The following is a 25386-nucleotide window of genomic DNA, read 5'->3' as shown; positions in this document are numbered from 1 at the left end:
CAGGAGGAGCTGATGGATCCCTGGCTTCTCCCCCTGCCCAGGTGTCCTCGGCCAAGATGCTGAACCCCCAGATGCTTCCCATGATCTGGCCAGCAACTAGCCTTGCTGCCATCAGAGATTGTGTGAGTGTGAGTGTGAGTGTGTGTGTGTGTGTGTGTGTGAGGACAGTATTCCATCATGCATTTCACAGGCGGTCACCTTAGAGGACAACATGTTCAAAGCTGATACCTCATTCATTTGTACTTTACCTATTTCTTTTTCCAATGTTGTTAAAATCTTAGGTTTGGGTAATTTCTTAAGCAGAGTTTTTATTTTGACTTCTATAGTTGCCACGGTTCGTGTGTAACAATAAGCGTATAAATTTGGGGCCCCGCGGCCGGTAGTTTCCTCCCCGGCCCCGGTCCACCTCCGCCGGGCATCAATCATGACGCTAACGTCGCCAGCCACAGGTGAGGCTAACAGGCTAACACGACCTCCGTCGCCCCCCCGGGGAAACGGCCGTCAGGTTTAAACACCCCCCGCGAATTTGAAATGCGGTACCGAGGATTCGGTCCCTGACCGAACCGGGTTTGCGGCTCCGTTCCCCCGTGGAAGGACACTCACCGCGGCGGTGGCGGCGGCGGCGGCGGCGGCGGCACGCCGCGGGAGCCAGCTAGCCGAGTTAGCGGACAGCTAGCTGGAATTGGCGGTTCTCCGACCTCCGTCCTGCCGCATCCGCTGTCCGGTCACGGCCGTGAGCCCGCGGCCGCCCGCGTCAGCAACGGCAGCCGCTTCGCTGCTCGCTTCGGCTCCCGGTGTCGCCGCCGTGCAGCAGGGTGGAGCCGCCGCGGAGCCCCGGTGGATCCCCATCCTCATCCTCGCCATCTTTCCGGGCAAAGCTTGTGGTTGCTAGCTGCGTGAGTCGCTGGTGACACATGGAAGTATCGCGAGACTTAGAGGGTGGCTGAGCGAGATCTTGGCTGAGCTTTCAGCAATTCAAACTGCATTCATAACATCAACACTTACAGTGAATGACTTGTTTTGCTTTAACTTACAACAACAATGATAATAATAATGATAATAATAATAAAGGGTTAAATTTTGACCTCAATTTTTATCTACCTCGGGGTCATTTCCAATCTTAAATGCCAAACATTTGACAAGTTACATTGAAAACCAAGTTTACTTTTTCACACTCGGCTTTGGCAAGTAGTTTTCATTTTATGTTGCATCAGACCTGTGACCTAGTTGTCGTGAATTCAAGTGATTCTTTATCTTACGTATATACAATGTACACTCCAGTTTACATTGTTCTGTTCAGATCTTTTGTAAAATATCTCAACAAATGGGCCTATTTGCAGAATTTCAGTCTTTTGGGCCTCCCCTTACTTCCATGTTTTTCTACAAATTTGTCTTGTAGCTTAGGTGCTGTTCATATAGTGCAATTTTGCAAGATTATCTTTCCCTCACTTAAGAAATATTTGGCTATAGATTGGTGATGGTCTATCAAAGAATACCACATGTTGGTGTAAAGGCTCTTCCAGGCCAAAAAGACCACCTTGGATAAAATAAGCGGACAGGACACCAGGAGTACTTTTTTTTTACTAAAAGAATAAATTTTATTTCAGCACTGTAAGTCATTTCCCAACCAGTACAAACATGACTGCCATCTTTGTCTCTTTCTGAACCGTCCTCCCCTCCCTCTGTGAGATCAGACCACCAACAGCCAGACAAATTGAAAAAAAAAAAAAAGAAAAAATAAAACCCTTTCTTTTTCTGGTCTTTCCACAAACAGTCTGGTGCTTCCATAATGCTAACGATGATGACAAATTATACCAACCATAATTATAACAGCAATAATGATGATAATATTTCTATAACAATAATATTATGGATAGATTTTTAACCCTTTTCGCTGCACAGGTAGTATTTTTAGGGGGCAGGGGGGGGCTGGGTGCTGGGAGTCCATGCTTCGGTACAACGTTTGCTGAAAGGCATGTTTGACCCGGCGGGGCAGGAAAAGGCCTCGCGAGGATCCAAGACAAATATATATCGAGCACCAGAGCGGGACTCGGCCACAGAAGAGAAGGGGCCGGGGGTAAACTGGAGCTCGGGGGGCGGGGCGGGGGCTTTTGGGGGGTGGGGGGGGGTGGCAGTGTAGAGAGAGACAGACAGAATAGGGACCCTTATCCAAACTGGACTGAAGAGAATCCTTGCCAGAACAGGAAGGAGACGACCAAAGACGCTTCAACACTCTGTATGACAGACATTAATACTGTTAGCTCTCCGTGCGCCGTCCGCCTCCTCGGACGCTCCCGACGGGCAGCCAGGCGGGCAGCTGGCGCCCGCCGAGGCCACCCTCAGCCCTGACGGCGGGCGAGAGGCCTGCTTTCCGCGGGACGCTCCCGCTCAGATAGATAGCCGGGGCAAAAAGGGGCGACTCTGGAAAAACAGTCCAACATCAGATCTCTACTTTTAAACGTCCGACGGGGCTTTTCGCTTCCAATTCAGTTGACCTTAAAATGGGATCAACAAGCCCTCCAACAATAAATCTTACTCGGGAACGCAGTATTACTTGTTATTTTACAGACTGAGAACTCTATTTGAAATCGGTGCTGAAATGCAGTTTAATGGAAGGGACTTCAGACGTGTTTTGGTTGAGATAAACTGAACAGTGAAATACTGACCACAGGTGCCATGGGGTTTAGGTCTGGGCCCGGGAGCCCACGGGAGCCCACGGGAGCCCACGGGTTATGGGACAGGATGAGAAAAGCGGAAAGCGTTTATCGAACTGAGAAGATCTTGGCCTGAGCGGTGACAACGGTTCATCCAGCTGAGCGAAGACGCCCGGGAGCCACTGGATGCTTCCAGCCAGGGAAGAAACAGACCAGAAATAAACCCATTCTCACTTTGTTGGAGAAAAAAACAGTTCATATAATGCCTTTTCTTCCCGTGAAACCCAACAGGCATCAGGACCGATCAGCTCACTCCGACTGAAACCACGAGCTCTACTTTATCGGGTGTTCAATTTCATACAAACTACAACTGGAGGAAAACTTTTGGATGATCTTTTTTTTTTTACAATTTTTTTTTAAAAGAAAACACATAAAAATGAACCTTTTATATTTTCTCTACTTTGAATCGAAAGGTGATCCGTCTTTCACAGGGGTTTGGAGGACGGCTCGGCCCCTTGGAACGGCCTCCTCCTTCACTCCGGCAAAGACAGACCACCGGGGGTCAAAGGGCAACTTCACGAGAGCTACAACAACGCGTGTGTATGTGTGTGTGTGTGTGTGGGGGGTAAAGACGCATCGATCGCTGCTGCCTGCTACGCGGCTAACACCGGCCACGCGCGACTCACAACGGAAGCAGAGTCACCCACGCCGCCGCCGACTCGGCCCTGTCTGTCTGCGTCTCCACGACAACCACGGTGTCAAAACACCTCACAGGCTCGTCAGATAAAAATGACACGTGCTGCAAAGTCATTATATATATATGTGATTGTTAGAATCAAAAGAAACTGGTTACTCCGGAGGGGCGGGAGGGGGGGCAGGGGCAAACCAGCAATGTCGGGACTGGGGGGAGCAACTATGGGGGCTTTTCTGGAGGGGAGGGGGTTCTAGGTGTACTTTGGTTCTCAGGTGTTCACAAGAGATGCTTGGCTGCTTTGTGCAAGGGCGCAGAGTTCAACTTGGTTTGACAGCAGTCCCGGCGGACTGCACATCCATCGGGCGATCGGTTGAGAGAGAGAGAAATCAAACATAGTGCAGACGACGATTCTCAATTGGTAGCGGGCGATATTTACTTACGCACATAAACGGTGAGGTGGTCTAAAGATGCCATATAAAATACAGGTAAGGAAAAAATGGCAATCGTTACAGTTCAAATCTCTAGGTTGGCTAAGCGTAGCTCAGTACTAACTGAAGCGATGGTAGAAGGATTAGATTAGAAGATGTAATAACATTAAAAATAGTAAGAAAAACACATTTTGCACAATTGAATAAAACAGTTTTGACTTTTTTTCTGAGTTTTTTTTTCCAGACTCTGGCTAGATACATACAGAAACTGAATATTAACGTTAATATAACCTTTACTGTTAGTTGGGTTGATTAAGGGGCGGGGCAGCCCAAAGAGAGTGAGAGAGAGTGAGAGTGAGAGAGAGAGAGAACGGCCAATAGAACGACACCGACGGTTCTACGGGCGGGCGGGGGGGGGGGGGCTGAGAGCGGGGCGGGGGGACGGTGTGTGTGTGTGAGAGTGTGTGTTTGTGTCAACTGTGTCAAAGTATGTTTAATTGCAACTGCTTTTGAAATGAGTTTATGTGTGTGTGTGTGTGTGTGTGTGTGTGCAAGCTGAGGAAGGCCAAAGGGCTGAGAAGAACTGAAATAAGCATGTGTGTGTGTGTGTGTGTGTGTGTGTATGTGTGTGTGTGAGGGGCATGGAAATCGAAGAGAGAAAGTGTAGTAGCCGAGGGGGGGGTTGGACTGAGGGGGCGGCAAATAACAAGCATAAAAATCACTGATCAAATATCTATTGAACTAAAACAGACGAGGACAAAAGAAGGGACACTACATCATGTATGGTGCTGCTGTTTTTGTTTTTTTCCATACTATCTACGGTGTAACTCAGGGTTCAACATCTATGTATCGGTGTGTGTGTGTGTGTGTGTGTGGTGTTCAGACAATGGCGGGTCTGGTGTGTGTGCGAGGTGTGTGTTTGCGGTGGGGTTCTGGACTCAGTAGAATGTGTTACCAAATGACCTCCAATGAACGGACGACCACTCCACTGGGAAACTGCACGAAACCACTTCAGCACAAAAGCAGAGAGAATGCTGCTGGTAACAAATGCAACTGAATACCTATCTGTGTGTGTGTGTGCGTGTGTAGTGGGTTTTTGCTTTGATGCGTGTGTGTGTGTGTGTGTGTGTGTGTGTGGTGTAAGTTTTGTAACTGGCGAGCAGAAAATCGAGAGAGGGCATCGTGTACCAGATCACACTCTGGCTCGCCGCGGAAAAAAAGCCGTCTCCTAACAATGTACTGTTGCAATACACACATTTGTACTAATGTCAAAAGTTGAAAGCAGTTAAGTATATGACTCCTAGTAATTCTAGCCTTAGTATTCCCGGCCAGGGGAGCTACATATCCTCTGGCCTAGTCTTGGTGTCTGAGTGTTACAGTCCATTGATAAGCCTGACGCCGCGACCTACTCTTACCCTAAGAACACCCGCAGCGCTCGGTTTGCCATCCCTACCATTAACGGCTACGAGTCCGAACCTCTGGGTTGGTTTGGTGTTGGTGTAAGAGACGACGGCGGCGGCCCGGCCCGGCCCGAGAGCGGCGGCGGCGCCGGGCCGACGCTCGGCGTGGTTTGTATTTTCTTTCGCTGTAACGGTTGAGTTCATAACAGAGGGGATGTCTGACGCGACTACATTGACACTTACATATAGTCGGGGTTTTGACTCTTTTCCTTTAAAACCGAATTTCCTAAGAGCTTGCGTGTTATTTTGTTCTCCCCATGTTAACTTCTGTGGCACGTGGAAGAGCACAAGTCATCAACATAGTTAAGAAAATAAGGTGCTTCCTGCTGACTTGCCTTTACGCGGCTCTCTGTAAAGAAACGAGCTCATCTCGACCTCGGGGTCGGGTCTAGAGACGGAAAAATCAAGGCCAGCGTCTCGGTGTGGGTCTACTGCTGGGAACCCGGCAGTTCTTTGCGGATGAGAAGTACGTGTTTGCATTTCCGTTGTCAGATGAAACCTACTGCGGGGGGACACATCTCAATCTATACAAACATAAGTGCTCCGATAAAACAGCTCCGTGTCACAGAATTCTCGCCGCCAGGGCACCTCCTTCCTGTCACGCGAGTCCCCGGCCCGGCTCGGCCCGGCTCGGCCCGGCTCGGCTCCGGCGGCTCGGGGAAGTGCATTCCGCTGGACTAAAGTGACGCGGCGGGGAGGGCTCCGCGGGGCGGCGGCTCCAGTCGTGACTAAACCGTGACTCGGTCCGAGGGGCCGAGCCGGACCGCTCTGACATACACTTTGGAAATAACTTTTCTTTTCTGAAGCGGGAAACCGTTTCCCGGGAAAACCTAGCGGCCGCAGGGCCCCGCTGGGCCCCGGCGGCCCGGGGGGCCTCGGAGCCAGACGGCGGCGGCCGTCGCTTAGCGACCCCTCTGTTTGCTGGGCAGCTTTACTCTTATCTTTTTTTTTGGCCTTAAAAACTCCAGAAGGTGCCTCGGAGCTTCTTCTATATCTCACTTGGTAGAGGAACTGTCCAGTGTGGTTTAACATTTTTTTTTTTTTTTTCTTTTAAAACAAAGGGCCTCTTTGTCTGAAACCACTCTGTTCACATTCTGACGTCTCACAAATAGATCTCTACCTTTAAAACGTAGTTCTACATATCGTAATGATTTACTCAGGCGCAGGGCGACACCCCTCACACACTGTCAATTCAACTCTATTTGGGGCTTGTTTCAAATTCCTTACATTTAAATACAACATTAAGTGCTTCCGTTGGGATAGTACAATCAAAGCTTTGGGACGAGGGGTCGGGGGGCTGGGAGATCATATCATAATGCACTTTTCTTTTTGGGAGGAGCGGGGGATAACCTTGCATACTTTTGGGGCTTAAGGTGCGTTAATTCCTGGGGTCTCTGAGCACAGCTTAGCTCTGGGCTTTGCTACATCGGTCAAAGTAAGATCACGCGCTGGTATCACGGCGGTGCAGAGGTGCTCCAGTGATCGGAAACCGATTCATTGATAAACAGGGGTCAGCTGTTAGCAGCTGCGCTAACATGGCGTTGAGCAGTGCGGCTAGGCGGCACTTCTGATTTGATTTGAGTGGGGGGGGGGGTCAAGGGGGGTCAAGGGGGGTCACCGTACAGAAAAAAAACGTTTCAATGGCTTGGTCAACTTTCTCCAAGCGTCCGGAGTCAAACTCCGAACACCTCCGAGCTTCTAACACGAGACGGCGACGGACCGCATCGACGCACATGACCGACCGTAGCGACCGGGCCTGGATGCTGTAACCATGGAAACCACATCCAATCTGTCGCGTGACCGTAAGCTTAATATCTGTGTGCAGAAATTCAATGAATGGGACCATTCAGACACAAGGGGGCTGGTACCGCACAGGTACCCATACCTAAGGGGGGCTGATCGAGTGGCGGGTGGAAATGGGGGGTGGGGGCGGGGGTGGCGTGGGGGGGCGGAGCTTCAAGCTTGTTTCACTCTGAGTGCGGGAGGGGGGGGGGCAAATAGGATTTTTCGAGGGGTGGGGCGCTTACAGACTCATGGAGAAAACCTCTCTTTATAAAACAATGTAAAACCACATGAGAAAACTAAAATGGGAGTTAACCGCTGGGGCTGCTAGCGGCGCCCGCCTGTCACATGAAGCGGCGCAGGAGTTGGGGGGCGCCGCCCGACGCCCCCCAACTCCTGCTCCATGTGACAGGCGGCGGCCGGCAGGCGGGGCTACAAAACAGGGAAAGGCAGTCGAACACAGATAACTTTCTCAGAGCAGTGCGTCCCGGCGAGGACGCCGTCACTCCTCCTTCTGTAGCGCTCCGTCTGACGGGCAGTCGTCAAGGCAACAGGGGGCCTCCACCTCCACCCCCTCTGATTGGTTGTCTCTGCTGGCTAAGGCACACGGGATTGGCTGGGCCAGGGGGGCCAGCTCCAAGGGCTGGCCGATGGCGGAGGCCGGCGAGTTGCCGTTCAGCTGCTGAGCGGCAACCTCCGGCGTGGATCCGGCCTCCTCTGAGGGCTTTGGGGGGCTGCTGGATGGGGGGGGCGGTGAGGTCTGGGGAACACAGGAACAGGACAACGTCAGGAGCCGGCGGGCGGCTTCGGCGCTCCCGTCGACCCGTGGGCCAGAGGCCGGGCAGCTGTGGAGGAGGATCTCACCTGGGTTCTGTTGGCAGTTGCCTTTTTCCCTCCCCGAAGTTTTGCTTGGATCTCCTTCCCCCTCCTGCAGGACAGACAGACAGACAGACAGACAGACAGACAGACAGGTGAGGCCCGGAAGACGACGGCCTCATCCCTCTCCTTCGCATAGGTTTGAGGCTGCTCCTCCACCTTCTGGCCCACATCGGGAGTGTTCTCCCATTCCCGTACCCGAGGACTCCCACGCCTGCTCCCGAGTCAGAAACATGGCCGCCAGACTGCGCGGCCCAAATATGAAAGCTGTGCGTACTAAACCCTTAAAAAAGAATCAGACTTTCATCCCGTCCAGGCGGAAAGCAAAGGATCAATCCGAACGCCGCCGGCCGATGCTGGAGTGAAAATCAGACTCACCCTTTCCCTGCTCCCACCGACACCACCTGCATGTTGAATCCCCCCCTCCCGCGAACCGGCTTGTTCCCGGCCCACTGACCCACCACCATGCCGGCGATCTCCAGCTTCCCTCCCTGAGGCGGGATGGACTGGATGCCTGCAGAGAGAAGACAACATCACTGACTGCCGTGTGTGTGTGTGTGTGTGTGTGTGTGTGTGTGTGTGTGTGTGTGTGTGTGTGTGTGTGTGTGTCAGGCCCTCCTCACTCCTCCTACAGGCTGGACCCCTTTGGGGTCCCCCATCTGGTCTCAGACTGACTCTTTCTGAGATACTGTTCATGTGGTGTGTGAGAAAACACACAGCCCAGCGTCTCAGCGGCGCCCTGGACCTTCGACCCGCTGGCCAAAGCAGGGTTTCATCAGGTTTGCTCAACAGCTCTGCTTGTTTTGGGACCCGTGTCCTGCACTTGCGTCAAGCAAGCTCACTACAGGTCATTCAAATTCCAATTTAAAGACTATTTGTCCCCCGGGGCCGACTAAGAGGCGTCAGGGCGCGGCGATCTGAGATTCCACGGCGCCCGGAAGGAGGCGGGGAAAGACTGCGGCCGTACCTGGGAAGGCTCTGGGTCTGTGCTGGGCCGGGTGGTGGGGGTGATGCGGGTGGTGGGGAGGAGGCATGCCGCCCATGGGGCGAGGCGGGTACAGGGGGGGCATGGGGTAGAACGGGGGCACCATGGCAGGCGGTAGAAAGGCAGGAGGTGGAAGTGGAGGGGGCGGCGGAGGAGGGCGAGACAGGTTGATGCCCTCAAGGATGGCCTGACGCATCTTCTCAACCTTGGACACCAGCTCCTCCTGCAGGTCAGAGAGCAGAGCAGGGCAAATCAGTCACAACGCCGACCGCCAACGTCAACACGTCTTGTCCTTCTGCTCCGACGCCCTGCCGCTGTTCCCCAGGTGTGTGTTATCTGTGTTTAACGCCGCGGTGGGTGTTTAGAAGTGTGGAAGCCCCGTGCAGACAGTGAGAGGACGCTTTACTTCCCGGGTGGAAGAATCTGCAAAGGCTTTGGAGAACAAGCCTTCTACATCAGCGAGGCTACACTCGCCCTGATTCCGGAGCTTCTCATACATACATGTCATACATGTCATATATGACATATATGACATGTATGTCAGGGGTTGGCAACCTGCATGCGGCTCTTCCATCTTTACACTGCGGCTCTGAGTGTCTTGGGAAAATAAATTATAAATATTTAATTGAAGTGTATTTCATTTGTGTTCATTCCTTTTTTTAACTTTTAGTTCTACGTTGGAAGATTATTGTGATCTTGAAATATTAAATACAATTATTTTTATTATTTTTCGCCGCTCAACGTCACACTGGCGGAAGCCGGTATACCCGCTAGCCGGTAAAAGTCCTGATGTGCAGATGCTGTGCGCAGAAGTTCAGGAGCAGAAGTCCCATAAACCAGGTAAAATAAATATTTATGAAGATATTTTGCAAGTAATTATTTTTCATTGTTTACTGACACAGTGATTTTTTTTCCCGATTTATTTTTGAAATTCAGGTCAAGGCTCCGCGACACGCTCTGAAAGCCCAAAGCTCAAAATGACTTCATTACATAAATAATATTTAATTTCTCTGTAATACTTTGTGAATTTCAGAAGCAACACACGACACACTTGTTTATACAAAGTGTAAAGGTAATAAAAATCATATATACAGCGGTACCTTTATTTTAGACGTCAAAAAGTAATTGCGGCTCCCAGAGTTTTCTTTTCCGAGGAAACCGGGTCCAAACGGCTCTTCGGGTGTTACGGGTTGCCGACCCCTGATATGTGATTCTGAACAGACGCGGACAATTTCATGCAGATGTCGACGGCGTCTTTCGGGTGACTTCCTACACTTCCGGTGTTAGCATAGCGTAGCGGCAGGCCGTCGGGCTCCTACCTGCCCCTCGCACATGTCCAGCAAGGCAGCGCGGTCCCGAGCGGCCCGGGCCAGTTTGGTCTGGAACAGCTTGCCGTCGAAGAAGCCCCAGGGACAGCAGTGTTCCCACGGCAAAGGCTGGCCACAGACGTCGTTGATGAAGAGCGCCGTGTCCACGCCCGCCATGAAGAGAGCAGCCAGCTGCACGCCGCGCGCGTCCACCTTCTCCACCTGACACAAACACACACACACACACGCCCAGACAGCCGCATCAATGAAGCCCATTCTCAGCGCCTGCTCAGAGGCACCACGTCCGGGTTTCACTAACTTTCAGCTCCTGCAGCTGGTCAGGTTCGTAGAGCTGGTTGGAGACGGCCTGGGCGAGGAAGGCGTCCAGCTCGTGCCTCTGGAGGATCCGCCCCCCGGGCCACTGCATCATATACCTGACGGCGAGGGAAAGCAGTCGCTGAGGAAGGTGGACTAGGACGCCGGCCGTCCGAGCTGACGAATCTACTTCCGCGCCGGCCGAGTGAGCCCTCCAACTCTGAGGTTCAGAAATGCATAAATCTAGAGGGTGATCATCTCAGATGGTCAGCAGCTTCCAGGCTCCACTGGAGCTCCTGCCCTCACAGCGCTGGAGAGCTCATCAGTCGGGCCACTTTAATTGTTACAGTTGAACCACATCATCCAACACACACACGCACACACACACACGCACGGGGCTGGTCGGTGGTACCTGAGCACGCAGCACATGAGCAGCAGATGCTGCGGGACCTGTGCTGGGTTGAGGAGGGCCGGGCAGTCCGAGCGCAGGCAGGCCAGGAAGGCCCTGGTTCTCCTGGAGCGGTCTTCGCTGGCCCGGCCCAACCACAGGCGCCGCAGGTTGGGGCAGGTCCACTCCCGGAAACACAGCGCCGGGACCAGCTCCGGGGTCAGGGCCGACTTGGATTTCCCGCTGCTCCACTCTTTGACGATCACTGGAGGGACTGAGACCGGAGAAGGTGTTGGTGCAGAATCAAACAGCGCAGGGTTTCTGCACCGTCTGGAAGGCCGGCGACCTGAGCCGCCTTCTGGCGCCTCAGTGGAACAACAAAAGAAAACACAGGGGGTGTCGTTTGGAGATCAAGGTCGGGATTGTTCTAGAAAAACTACAGACAGGAGGAGCGGCTGAACGCCGTTTCCAGGAAATACAGCTCTCAATCTTGGCCGGGCTTCCTCGGGCGTCTCCTCTGGAGAGCCTCACGAGAGAAGACTCGGATCCTAACGTTGCTCCAGGTCTGCGGCGGAAACCCTTTCCTTTCTAACTGGTCGACTACCGTCACCGCGTTCTGCGTCGGTCAGCAGCCACAGAACTATGGAAGGACCACTTCCTCCTTCTTGTGAAGGGGAAGGAGAAACGACAGACAGAATGCACTATTGATTCATTACCCACCAATAATTCGCCAAATCAATCATCATGCGGGTTTTAGACGTCCCGGAGCCTGCAGGGCGACCGCAGAGGACCAGGTCTCCCCCTGGTCCCCAAATCTATGGGAGCAAACACCGGGTTCCACCAGATCCACGCCTCCTGCTACCCCCGGCTGAGGTTTCATACAGGAAACCAATCCTCTTTGGACGGCCAAGGAAGGAAGCAAATGTGCTGGCGGAAAGCTGGCGGTGCAGAGCGCCGAGGGCCGAGCGGAAGGTGTGACTTTCAGATTGCACGGTTGAAATGTTCGTATTAGTGGTGAAACACGCCGCTGGAAAATTCCACCGCTGACAGAGGGAGCTGCTCAGGCTGGAGGGCACGTGAAGGACCTCCTGTGTTCTACGATGTTCACCAGGACGTCAGGCCTTCCCTACGTTCTCACACTTTCTCCTCTAGAACACTTGCTGCAGATGGGCGCTTCCCCAAACCATGGTCACGTCTATCACCGCAAACGCTGGCTCTCTCAAACCATCTCAGCAGCTTCTACTTAGCCGCCTCTCCTTCCGTGAGAACAACAACACCATCACCGCCTCCAACTCGGCCACCTTGGAGAGGTGAGGTCTGGCAACTTAAGGGGCGATAAGCGGTTCCGGGTCGATCTGCCAACCCCGCCTCGGGATCTCGGTCCTACCTTCCAGAGGAGCCCTCTTCCTCAGGGCGAGCCTCTCCAGGCGGCGGTGTGTTTCTGCCAGGCTGAAGAGGACGCCATAGGCGTACTGTCTGGCAGCGCGGAACAGCAGGGAGGCAGGGGGCAGCTCAGAGTTGCACTCGTCTTCTATGCACACTGGCATTTTCATCTCTCCCTGTGGCGAGAGAGGGTTTGAACCTTAACCCTTGTCGGAGAGGCCAAGATGGCCGACGTGCCGCGCAGCAGCCGCTTACCTTGGTCAATATGTGGTAGATCTGGGGGTACATCAGTCCTCTTCTGTGTCTGTGCTCAGCTACACGGAGAACCTCGGCACTGACCTGCAGAGACACACCTCAGCGTCACACCAGCTCTTCTACCACACACACACACACACACACACACACACACACACACACACACACACACACACACACACACACACACACACACACACACACACACACACACACACACCTGAGGCAGAGGGGGCGTGGTTATGTCCATGTGACTTCGCGTCGCCATAGATAGCAGTGAGGGAATGTTTGACCCGCTCCCGTTGCCTTGGGAACCGTCTCCAGAGGCCGAGCCCCCCCGTCCGGCGGGGTCCTCCCACCGAGAGGGCTTGTCCGTCAGATGGCTGCGGAGGGAAGGGGCATGTTTAGCGGTCCCGTCCGGTAGCATGTTTAGCGGTCCCGTCCGGTAGCATGTTTAGCGGTCCCGTCCGGTAGCATGTTTAGCGGTCCCGTCCGGTAGCGAGCCGAGCGTCTGGAATGGTGGCGCGCTGCGGCCGAGCTTGGGGTCCCGTTTCTGCCGGACTGAGGGACGAAGGGCGCAGCGGGTGAGGAGACGACAACCTCTAAATCCAGCCTCCCCTGCAGGTGACCCCCCCCGGCCGTAATCCCTTAACCTGTCAGGAGGCTTGTTGACTAAAGCGGGGCTGCTGTGTGAGATGTTCAGAGGTGTTTCCACACAAGCAAGGGGCCTGAAGACAGCTGCTTCGTCCACGAGCAGCATCAACACAGCATATGTGCCGACCCGAGCGAGGCCGGCCGGGGCCTTCGGCTCACCGTCTGCTCCCCGCAGGACGTCCAGCCCAAGAGGACGTCTCGCCGGCGGCCTGAAGCCGGCGCCGTGGAAACGGGCCGCGTGCTGTCTATGAAAGTCACACTATGGTGACAGATTAAATGGTGACCATCAGTGGAATCTGAACAGCGTGTTACACATGAACAGACAAACTGGGCGCCTCGGCAGGAGGATCCAGACGCTTGGCTTGCGTCAAAGGGAATTTCTCTCCATCCAAAGCCGTCCCGGTCCGCGCTGTCAGCCGCCAGCCAAGCACAGCGACGCCGTCACTCCGGCCGCCAAGGAGCCAGACGCCCCGCGTCCGAGCGTGGGAATGGGCGCAGACCTGCGGATGACGCGACGGAGGCAACAGCCAGACGGGCGTCAGGAGATGGCAAGTTGTACCATCGCCGGGACTCCCTGGTAATGAATGCTCGAGCGACATTCACGGCCAGCTACCGACGCTGCGCTGCCTTTCCTCCAAACGGAGCTCCTTCTGGCCTCGCACGCCGTCACAGACCAGCGGTCCTTGGGACGGGCACACACACGAACCCTCCCGGTCAGACCCAGGCTATGAATATCTATGCTTTCCGCTGCAGACAGCGGAGCCTTTGGATTACGAGAACATCCCTGAACAGCGTTGGAGGAGCTGAGCCCGGGGCGCGGCGTTTGGGGAGACCGGCGTCCCCGAAGGGCCGGTTAGGAGGTGATCTGACCCTTGAACCCGCCACGGCGCTGACACAAACACGAGCCCCGACCACAACGCTAAGACACCCATCTTCTACGTGCAGAGGGAGAGCGAGAGGGCCGGAAGGACCGGAAGGACCGGAAGGACCGGACCGGGACGCCATCTCTTACTTGGCGTTGCTGTCGTTGGGCTCGTCGCCATCCGATGAGGAGGAAGGAGACGGAGAGGGTCCAGACTGAGTGCTGGCGTGATGGTTCGGCAGACGACTTCCCCCCTGAGTGGAATCATATGGAGCTGACCAGTCGGAGAAGCCCATCTTGCCCGTCAGTGAATCGTTGCAGTCCTGGGGGGGCAGCGGGGGGTTCTGGAACAGTGGGGCGGAGCCAGGTCCATACGGGGCGTTCTGATAGGGTGGCTTCAACCCCGGAACCTGGGGAGGCGGGAACTGAAAGAGACGGAGGAGAACCGGGGGTGGGCGGGAGGGAGAGAGGGAGCCAATAACATTCTGGCGCTTCAGCTCAAAACAGAAGCATCTCGTGGCGTTCGGACGGAGGACTGGGGTGGAGGAGCCAGAGCACCAGCCTCCACCCATGCAGATACAGCTGGATTAGAAGATCGCTCTTACCTGATTCTTTCCAGGCTGCATGGGTCCCATGTGGCCAGGTGGTCCCCCGAACGGAGCGGGTCCAAACCCAGGTACTGAGCAGGACAAGGAAAAGCCCATCAGATGTTAGCCGGATGCAGACTCTCCGGTGAAAAGGGAAAGCGGCTGGATACTCACAAATGAAAGAGGAGGGCCCCATGTTGGGCGAGCGTGGCTTGGAGGCGGCGGAGAAATACTCCACGGCTTTCTTGAATCGCTCCACCTTGTCCTCCATACGAGACTGTGGGGGGGGACGGAGAACGTAAGGAAACTCAGTCCTCTGAGGAGAAGACGGGCCTGCGGCGACGTCTCACTTTAAGAGCGACGACAACAACAACAACTGTTACACAATGTGACCCGGCGTTCTGCCCATGTCAGGTCAGCACAGGTCCAGAGAAGATCAGCTTTAGCATGGCGTTAATTAATAGCTCTAGGATCAGTAAGACGGGGATCTGCCGTCTGGCCTCTTCTCAGGCCGGGTCCGGTCCTGGCGGTCGGATTTCTAGAGCTTACACATGCTGGAACGGCAGCGGCTGAATTCACGAGGCCCAAACAGAATGTTAACAAATTCAAAACCTTCACATTTCTGGATCAAGTGGTTTTTCTTACAAATAAGACTGAATGCAGGCTTTTTTTTCTGTCCCTTCTCCCTGGTGTCGAAGACCAGCAGGGCTGTGACTGCCAGCCTGGATCCATCCCAGCGACGGGCTGGTCCAGGAGCCTCCGACACCGAACCCATCGGGTTTGTTTTTCAAAGCCGGCACCCGCGGCTGGAGACGGGGTCACATCGCAACTTCTCCTCATGAGTCCCTTTCACACGTCTTGAAGGCCTCCTTGATTGGCAGGTGGACAGTCCCGCCTGGTGGGCTGATCCAGAGACGACCGTGCCAACATCAGACCGCCTCCTCTGGGAAGACTCAGCCTACAGTCCACATCTAAGTTTTCCTATTGATTTTCTAAGTTTTTCTAAGTTTTCCTAAGTTTTCCGAAGTCGACATCGGGTTGGAACGAAATCTGAAAGCAGATCTTGGGAGTCTGGATTGGACCGAGGCGTCCCGATCGGGGCCAGCAGGACCTCCGATGGGCAGCAGGACGCAGGTGTTTGTGGGAAGGAAGGTCACGGGAGGCAGCCGCCAACTTGATTTTGATTCTTCATGGCCATTATTTTACACACTGTGAAGGAATCTGAGGATTTCACCATAAAACCTCACCTCGCTCCTGGACTTTTCTGCTCATACTTCCTTTCGGGAGCCGAGAACCCCGCCTGCCCTCATCTCTGGCGGAGACCACCCACCTGTGACTGTTTGAAGACATCTCTGGCAATGGCATCGAGGTTTCCAAGGTCCTTGATGGAGGAGACGTACTCCGACACGGCCTTGATGACCACCTCGCAGGGCGGCAGCACCAGCTGATGGGCTCGCACCTGGGACACAGCAGAGCAACGGGCCGCGGTCAGGGCTGCTGTTTGTCATCCTCGCTTTATCTAGATTCCTGGAATTCAGTGGCTCTGCTGGAGCTCCTTGGGAACCGGTTCTTTTCCACAGCCAGCGGGAACAGGGCTTCCATTATGGGATTAGTTAATAATTACCGTTTCTTCAATCTTTTTACGAGCGCTGCAGCAGCGCAGCCCTTGTAAAAAGATACTGTCCAGCAGAAAGCAGGCACACACACACACACACACACACACACACACACATCATAATTACATGCTATCAGATCAGTGTGGTACCACCTCCGCCTCGATCTGAGCCAGGGACATAAAAAAAAAAAAAAACCCCAGTCGTGACCATGGCGACGGCGTGCGGCGGCAGCCTGGTCTTCACTGGAAGGCCATTCATGTCTGCTGCTGCTTTCACAGCGACCCGTCTGAGATGCTGATGCAGAGAAGCCTGAATTACAGTTACACACACACACACACACACACACCCCTCCCCCGTATGAGCTGGACACACATGACCTCGGCCTACAGGTGAGCTCAGAGGTGTGTGTGTGCGTCAGGGCGACACGGACGGCACAGCTGCCGTCCAGTCCTATCTTCTAGCGGGCACCTGCTCACCTTTCTTCACGCTCAGCATTGATCAGCCTGGACGGCACTCGACTCCTGAACAGGTCCAATCTAACGGTACCGATCAAAGATTTAGCCTACAAGTGCAATGGCCGCCGCCTCGGAGAGCAAGGCGCGATGACAGCCTGTCTGAGAACACCGCAGACGGACTAGCAAGAAGCTAAGCTAAGAGCTTCGCGTGGACCGGGTTGGACAGCGGACGTGCGGGGTCATCGGGAAACGGTGGGAAAACGGGGCGACAGCAGGCCCGGCTGACGCGACGGCGACACCGTGGATACCTGGGTGACTGACGGAGCGCACGCTCCCGGCGCTGAGCTCCAGCCCCCGCCACCGGCGCCGGACGCCTCCCAGATCAACTTCCCCACGCGCTAAGTGAGAGGAAAACTGCACTCGCCGTTTCCCCTGACGGTCAGAGAAGCCGGGATCGGGTTTCACCAGAATGATTCTCGTTTGCCAGATGTTCTTCTCCAGCCTCCTCCTCATGTGACGGAGCTTCGTAACGTCCAGCCGAAGACGTCGGCCGTTCTAGAGGACTCCTTTCTCTGCCCGTTTCATCTAATTCCGTGTCCCTCCCGCTAGAACAACAACCCCTCCCTGGTCACCAGGTGGACCCGGTGGAGCTCAGAGGCTAAGAAGGACCGTGTTCGATGACAACCGGAGAACGCGGCTCCTGCTCAGAGATCACGCCTGCCGCTCGGGGCGCGAGAGCTGTTTCCCGGAGTGGCGCGCGGTCTCCAGTGGCGTCCTCCACCCCGACAGCTTTAGAAGCTGTGTATGTGATGGTTTCTGAACTGGCGGATATTTAGGAGGCATCATGACTGAATGCACCACTCCATTCTTCTCCAATCGAATGAGCAGTATTACATTATTTCAATAGAGCAGCGGCGGGTCGTGTTTTCCCGAGGACTCCGGACGTGAGAAGATCCGAGGTACCTTGAGTGAAGCTAGTGGGTGCTCCGGTCCCAGCAGGCTCCAGTGGAAGGCAGCCAGGTCTTCATCAGGCAGAATATGATTTCCTGCAACGACAGGAAGGTTCGATTTTCGATTATCTTCGCAGAAAAGAAAATTGGACTTGCCATCTGAGTGAGAGAAGGTGTGTGTGTGTGTGTGTGGTTACCCAGCAGAGCAGCGAAGCAGGGCAGGTGCTGGGTCTTGAGCCCGAGCTGTCTGGCGGCCTCAGACAGCAGATACTGGTGTGTGGTCAGGTTCTTGCCGTTCCAGCTCAGTTTGAGTGCGTGGGAGGAGAAGTAGGCGGGGACATTGCAGAGGGCGAACTCCGAATCCTGAGCGATCAGGCCGGCAAATCCATAGTCCCTGTAGAGGGACAGCACTTCCTGGTGGTGGTCCTCCAACGTCTGTACAACCTGCGGACAAGACGCGCGTCAGAAAAATTGTGCCCGTGTGGAGTTTGGAGCGCGGCGTCCACGGCGCTCAGCAACAAGAGCACAAAACAGAGTCCGACAAAACGGCCTTTTCCCACGGTCTTTGAATCAGACACCCTTCACACCCAAACAAGGACCTGGACTCGTCGCTGCTCCAACCGGGAAACGTACCGGTTCAATGTTTGTCATGGTTTGGAACAGACTCCTGATGTTTTTCCAGCTGTGTCTGACTAGCATGACTGTTATTAACTCATTAGTCAGGACGTCCCTCGCAAAGGCACGGGTGATTTGCAGATTTGTTCTGTCATGTTTTGTAAAAGTTACAAAACTTTATCAAACACACAGAAAAAGAAGGCACACTATTATCTATCTAACTCAACTCCTGTATCCAGTGTCAGAAATAAAGAATAATAGAAATATGTACCGGAGCGGCGGCGGGGCTCCAGGACCGGCTCGTATTACACCAAAACAAGGGATTAATGTCCTCCACAGTTCCGATGAGACTTATGGACAGGCAGACACTGGGACACCCGTGCACACCCAGACACATATCACTCCACACGCCTCAGTTTGCACCTTTCAAGGTCCGCAAATGACCTCCCGTCACTGTCCGAGGTCTACCATCAACACGCCCTGCACATCCCTTCAATCGCCCAGACCCGCGTCCAGTCCGGGTCTCCCGCCGCTATATATGGAAATCGATGTTTTTCAAGCCGCCGCTCAGGGTGAACATTGGATGGAGCCAGGCGATCGGCTGCATCTCCTGAAGGAAGCAGCCCAAAGGAGGAGGAGGAGGAGAAGAGCCACTCTACTTTGAAATGCCGTCCGTGATATAAACACATAAATCTACAGAAAATGACACAATGAAAAGTAAGGTTTTACAGCCCGTCGGTGCATAAATTTGCATCCGGGAGAGAGAAAAGACGTGAAGACTAACAGCCGGCGATGCAGAGCAGGTGGTGTTTGTGCTGCACATGAACGTGGAGCCGCAGTCATCTGTCAGTCCGAACAATGACCCCGTTTCTGACATTTTTATTCAAATGTGTACCGGCCCGCTGGAATCAGAACCCCCCACCGCGCACACAGCGTGCACCGGTCTGGCAAACCATCGGCTCGCCGGGGATCAGCGCGACTCGACAACAATGGCGGCCACGCCAGAGAGGGGACGCCGCAAACATTTTTCCGAGGTCTGGAGTGAAACGTGGAACCACGTCAGAGGGAACTCACTGCGCCGCCATCTTTGCTCCACAACTCCCTTCATTGAATAACAATAATAAGATCTTTTGTGACTATTGTGTGGGGCCTTGAATGCACCCACCACCACAAACACACTTTTCTTGGACAAAATTATTAATCATAACCTGGTCTGAAGGCAGCTGAAGAGTGAGGCCTTTAGCATTGGCTGTACGCAGACAGAACATCATGATCGACCTGTGCCATTAGCCTCATATCCAATATATTTTGGAATTGCTTATCCGTTGAAATAGCGATGTGATGTTTTTGAAAACAGGTTCATGTAAAGAACGCTTTGTACGGAGGTTTCTTTCATGTTTGAAGCAGAGATCTTCCACAGCTCAGTCCACACAGTGCAGTTCCACATCAGACCGAATCGGAGCGATTTGCTAATTATGTGTGTGTGTCACCTCCCACGCCGGGGCCCGCTGAGGCCAGCGGCTCACAGAAGCACTCCGGAACCCCGGGCTTATTCCAAAAGGTAGTCGGCGGGAGCTGCCGGAGGCCTCACCATAGTACTACTGTAGTACTATCACCGTTCATTTCAAGCATACCGCCAACTTAGCCATACGTCGGCTGTTTGAGCTGCGAACGGATTCCGCAAAGACGGGTTTATCCGACAAGATTGAAGTTCTGTGTTTCCCGCTGGCTTTTATTTCTGCCAAAGGACTGGGAGACGGAGAAGCGGGGTCAGAAAAGCCTGCGGTGGAAATAGAGACCAGGGGTTCACAAGGAGGGATCCATACACAACTAGAGATAAAGGGACACTCGACACGCCATCACCGCCACTGTGCCTCGTCTGTTTTCTCCCCGTCGGTGAACAGCAGTGTAACTGTGCAGCTCCGGCCAGGCCGGCGAGCCGCCCTCAGCTGCCTGCAAATGGTGCACGGGGGAGTTCTCTCTTTCAAACGACAAGCTGTGCGGAGGGACATTCCATGAATAATTTCTGATCTTAACCAACTTTTGTAAATGAATGAGAAAATGGTGGAATTACGCTCATCGGCGCTTCATTAAGAATCTCACGAGCAGCTCATCGAGTCTCTTCAGTCAGGTAAACGCAATACGGGACGGGAGGAGACGGGACGGACGCACAGGCTTATTTTTCCAGCTGCATTTGAGGCCTGCGCGGAGCCATACCCCAGACATAAGGTGCCGGACAGACACGGAGAAAGAAAGAACGAAACAAAGAAACGACACCTACAAAACACACTCCGCGCAGCAGACGGTGTTCTCAAAATACCAGTCGGATAAAGTAGAACGTGCGGAATCTGTGCTTCCCGGCAGCGTGTGAGCGCGAGGAGCGTCGGAGTGGGCCGCGCGGAAATGTGGGTGGGATTCTTCTGCTCTAACAAGTATCCTCTCAGGAGAAACTAAAGGCATTGTGTTTTGAACACCGGCACGCAGGCAGACGGACAGCCCGTTCGAGCGCAGAAAGGACTCGACTGTTTGCAGAAGTTGATGGGAGGGAACGGCGTGAACAATCAGTGATTCACCAAAGGAATTTAAAAAAAATAAAAGAGCGTGAGTCACACGTTATTTATTCATACGTGCGACTGAAATGATCTGCCCCGTCTTTATGCCACACTAAAAAAGGTCTTTGGCGCCAGAGGCTAACACACAGCGCAAGGTTCATGTGATACTGTGTCAACAGGTCAGCAAGATTACAAAATAATTAAAAAAAAACAAAAACCCAGGAGTACCCTCAACACCAGAGTAAGTGATGGGCGGAAAAGAAGTCATTACATGGACAGGCATGGGGGGGGGGCTATAAATAGTCTCTCCACTCAGCAGTTGTTCAACAATGTATGAAAGGTTCATTGGGTTCATGTTATGTAATTCACGGGCTAGACTGGGTCATGTCATACAATACAAATGTCTAACCGTGCTCGCCCAAAACGCACGGCCGCTGCAGCAGCGAGCTACCGGGCTGCAGGCCGTGCACCTCTGCCCCCCACCCCACCCACCCCACCCCACCCCCGGGCCTGCGGGAGGGGGGTGAGCGGGGTGAGATCCGTGCCAGCACGGGACGGCCTGCAGGCTGCACACATGGGAGTGAAATATGAGAAATAAAGCCCGGCCCGCCGCTGGGGAGAGTCGGGGAGTCAAACACCTCCTGACCTAAGATCGAAGTCAGACATGGGGGCCGTTTGAAATGACCACATAAGGAGAAGAAAAAAGGTCCCGGTTAACGGACGCGCTGCTCACCCGCACTCGGAAGCGGAACATGGCCAGGCGGACGCAGTGGCTGAGGCAGGCCGGGGGCAGGAACCATGCCCGGGGAGGCGGGGTGGCCTTGCTGCCGACGTGGTTGACGATGAGCTGCGCCGTCTGCCGCTGGCCCTGGGCCCGCCGCGCCCACTCGGGCCAGCGCTCCTTCCCCAGGGTACCGTTGAAGACCACGACCAGCTCCAGACCCCCCTGGTACAGGCAGGCCTGCGACAGGGCGGCCAGGTAGCCCAGCATGGCGTTCCACTCGCCGCCGCACACCCAGTCCGTCTGGTAGCCGCCGTAGAGGCGCTGCAGGCCGGAGTCGGCGTCGATGAGGATCCTGGCGGGCGGAGGCGGGGGAGGCATGGGCCCGGGGTGATGCGGGTGGTGGTGCGGGTGATGGTGGTGCGGGGGCTGGCGAGCCGCGGAGCGGGCGAGCTTGAGGAGGTCCACCGGGACCGCGGCCCCGGGGCAGCGCTTCTCCAGGTACTCCTGGAAGCCCTGCACGCCCATGACGGTGTTGTTGAGCCGGTGCGTGTGGCCGGGAGCGGGCTCGGAATACGTCCGGTACGCCGTGGTGGAGCTGTGCGGAGGGGCGAGACGAGCTAACCGTCTCCGGAGGACTGACTGAACTACCGTGGGCCGGGGAGCCGTGTGTGCCGCCCGGGGGCCTGCAACGAAGTCGGCGGGGCGGCCTGCGGGGGCTGCTGGCGGGGACGCGGAAATGCCACCTCTCAGTTTTGGTCGTGGGAGCCGAGTTTAGCGTCCATCCCTGTGGGCTTCTGGTGCGCTGCCAGCAAGGCCAGTGTAGCTCCCTACCACCGGGGGAAGTTCGCCGCCTGGCCCCTTGCCATAATTCTGGCCTTCAACAGAGCGGCTTGGCGGCCGACGGGCCGGGCGGCGGGTATTAACGAGAAAAGCCCCGGCAGAGCGTCACGGCGCCGGGTCGTGCACATGAAGCGGATGCGGTACTGCGCATTAGTTAGCAAACCGCAGGCTGGACGGCCAGTGCGCGGACATGATGTGAGAGCGAGCGGCGGCTACGAGTCATCCTTTCACGGTGACAGTTGAAATGTTCCGGTATGTGTCCCGCACCGCCGCGAGGGAGAACGTCCACTCCACGGAGGCGTAACGACGCGTCGCCGGCTCTCGGGGGTCAAGACGGCGGTTAAAACAAACTAACTCGCGGCGATGGACGCCTGCCTGCCTGCCTGCCTGCCCGCCCGACCGCCCGCCCGCCCGCCTGGCTGGCTAGCTTGCTAGCTGGCTAGCTGCACTTCTATTTGCTAACTACGAGGCTAGCCGCCGCCGTTAGCCTCCGCTAGCTGCTGTTAGCCTCCGCTTCTAGCCCCCGCCGTTAGCCTCCGTTGCTAGCCGCCGCTGCTAGCCTCCGCCGTTAGCCTCCGCTAGCTGCTGGCAGGGTCCCCGGCGTGATTTTGACGCGTCAACTCCCGAAGACAAGTCCGGGGCAGACACGACGCGGAATGAGATGGATGTTTGGCGAAACAAAAGAAAATCAACTAAAAGAAAATAAAAAGAAAAGCCCGACGGTGCCTCCCTCGCTGTCGTCCACGCTCACGGCTTCATGTTACAGAGGGGAACATTACTTCCAAGCGACATCAGCCATCTTGCGACTTCCTCGCGGCCCAGTGGAGTGGGAGAGAAGGCGGAGGGAGCGGAGGGAGGAGGCGCGGCCGCGCGGCACGCCGGGAGATGTAGTCCAATGACCCGAGCACGTCCTATTGACAAGCGTGCGACAGGGAGGCGAAAGAAACTACAACGACCAGCAACGGGCCGCCAACGGTCTGGGTGAGGATAAAAAAGCTGCAGAGTAGATTTCTTCAAGTGCTCCGGGCATGGAGTTTCATCTCCGAACGCCCTCGCACGGCCGTGCCCGTGGAAACGGTTACCCCCAAAACTCTCCCCACGACTTCCGAATATTTACCGCACAACGAGTAACGTCAGGGTCCAACATTATTCCGCACGTCTTTCGTTCAGGCACGTTATGACATGCACTTTTAAGAATGACCCACTCGCCACGCACGGGCAGGATTAAACATGTTGACTTGATAAATAAAGTCACGGTCGTCACTGCGTGGACGGCAAGGTCCGGTTCCACCGCGTAACAGGTAGCACGCCGTGCACGCGTTGAATCCGCGTGAATACCGCCCCCGAGTGGCCGTGACACGCAGAGCGCTCTGGGGAAGTGGGGAGCAAACTAAAGTAGGTCAGCGGGACCTCAAGTTTTACGGTTCCCGTTGCCATGGTGATGTGACAAGCCCCTCCTCACACACACACACACACACACACACACACACACACACACACACACACACACACACACACATTCTCGCCTTGTTATGACACCCCAACTGAGATTTCATTGAGTGTATTATCACCGGTGTAGTAAAATGCTCTTCATCAGTTCTTTCTTTGTGTTTTTTGCTGCCAAATCACTTATTGATTCTGTGTGTTGTGAAAAATGCCCGGGACTGTGTTTAAACCCGGGGCAGCTCTGACCAGGAGCACAACCTAAGCAGGATCAGAGGTGCAGGTATCACCCCGAGTCACCGAGAGGAGAAAATAGCATGGAAATCTAAAGGAAATGTGTTAAGAGTTTGGAATGAACAGAGAGTGAGAAAAAGGGGACGTCTTGACACCGCTTGGCCAATTTCTCTGCTGAAAAAACAGAAGGAAATGAGCTGGAAAACAAACGGGGAAAATCAGATAACAGCTGGAGGGAAAGAACCAGAGAACGGAGAAATAGAACAAACCACGTTTTCCATGTAAATTCTGTTGAAAACACTGGAAACATGAAAGTGGAATCAACATAACACCTCTTTCCATCCATCTGTCAGTGAGGTGCAGTCAGTAGAGGCCTCACCTGTCAACATGGGAAGAAAAAAATGTAAAATGAAAAAATAAATGGTTATATTTATTCAGTGATTTGTACTATAAAGTTATTTTCCACTTAACTTCACAATTTTTAGTTTTTTTTTTATTGCTGAAAAAAAAATTCACATTTACTGTTCAAATGTAAAGAAGAGACGCGCAGTGACGCGGCAACCAGCTGAGCCCGCGATGGATTGCACAATGATTCTGCTAACTGTGCTAGCATGCTATACACTGAGAAAAAACACTTTTAATATATGAACTCAATTTCTATAGTTTAGCTGGTGTGTATAATTTTTTTCGTAAACAACTGTAACTTGTTTCTTGTGTTTCTCGTAATCATAAAACTACTGCGAAGAGACATTGGGTGAGGCAGGCAGTGATGGTGCCTCATGGTAGGGGGCGCCGCTGATCCCAGGGATCCTTCTTACTACTCGGCTACAGAATAATACAATCAGCAATAGCAAGCTACTGTAAACAGTTAGCAAGTCAAGTGCAGCCATCCAGTTATTATTTCCCGATGTCATGGGTCTGTATCGCTCACAAACGCTGAGGGATGAATGTAAATCTCCTGGGCAGCTTCTCCACTTTTTGGCCCAGAAGGATCTCATTCAAACTGATCCTGAGAAGACAAAGTTTCTCCGGCCGGTGGTCACCGTTCAGGCTCCGACAGCATCGGCGGAGCGCTCGTTCTCAGCGCCGAAAAGACTCAAAACATACAGTGGGAACAGAACCGATCAAGGACGACTGTCTTCACTGGCAGTGATTTCTATTGAGACAGAGAGACTTTTAAAAGTGAAGAAAGATAAAGAAGATTTCTACAAGCAAGTTATCGATGCTCTTCTTCAGAAAAAGCCGCGCATGGACTTCATTTATAAGTAAAGGTAAGAGATGACAACTTTTTTTATGTCCTTTTTTCTATGCTACAGTTTGTACATGT

The 25386-nt window shown here is 54.1% G+C and overlaps 1 protein-coding gene across 1 annotated transcript; it reads right to left on the bottom strand.

Moving 5' to 3' along the window:
• Window positions 1–1570: 1570 nt before the first annotated feature.
• fam120c (family with sequence similarity 120 member C) lies at window positions 1571–23216 on the bottom strand. Its single transcript, XM_086159087.1, has 17 exons — window positions 21552–23216; window positions 17849–18095; window positions 17665–17747; window positions 15961–16089; window positions 14805–14907; window positions 14649–14722; window positions 14194–14468; window positions 12748–12910; window positions 12528–12611; window positions 12277–12448; window positions 10914–11163; window positions 10506–10620; window positions 10199–10408; window positions 8862–9102; window positions 8273–8408; window positions 7883–7946; window positions 1571–7778 (listed from the first exon to the last, which is right to left on the bottom strand). Exons 1-17 carry the CDS (start codon window positions 22065–22067, stop codon window positions 7521–7523), a joined length of 3120 nt encoding a protein of 1039 aa, XP_086015213.1. The 5' UTR covers window positions 22068–23216; the 3' UTR covers window positions 1571–7520.
• Window positions 23217–25386: the final 2170 nt, after the last annotated feature.

Source organism: Fistularia commersonii, chromosome 14, assembly GCF_037954325.1.
Source record: "Fistularia commersonii isolate RoL2024-O1a breed Wild chromosome 14, RoL_Fcom_v1.0, whole genome shotgun sequence".
In the NCBI taxonomy this organism is placed as follows: domain Eukaryota; kingdom Metazoa; phylum Chordata; class Actinopteri; order Syngnathiformes; family Fistulariidae; genus Fistularia; species Fistularia commersonii.
The sequence above is the reverse complement of the archived record's forward strand: the minus strand, read 5'-3'. Positions and strand labels throughout refer to the sequence as shown.

Bases quoted from the DNA above. Each gene is read 5' to 3' on its own strand.
- fam120c (XM_086159087.1), bottom strand. From the start codon at position 22,067: ATGGGCGTGCAGGGCTTCCAGGAGTACCTGGAGAAGCGCTGCCCCGGG. The intron at 14,723-14,804 runs GTGAGTATCCAG...TGTCCTGCTCAG, and splicing joins GGGGCCCTCCTCTTTCATTT to TACCTGGGTTTGGACCCGCT. The intron at 7,947-8,272 runs GTGAGTCTGATT...TCTGTCCTGCAG, and splicing joins TCGGTGGGAGCAGGGAAAGG to GAGGGGGAAGGAGATCCAAG.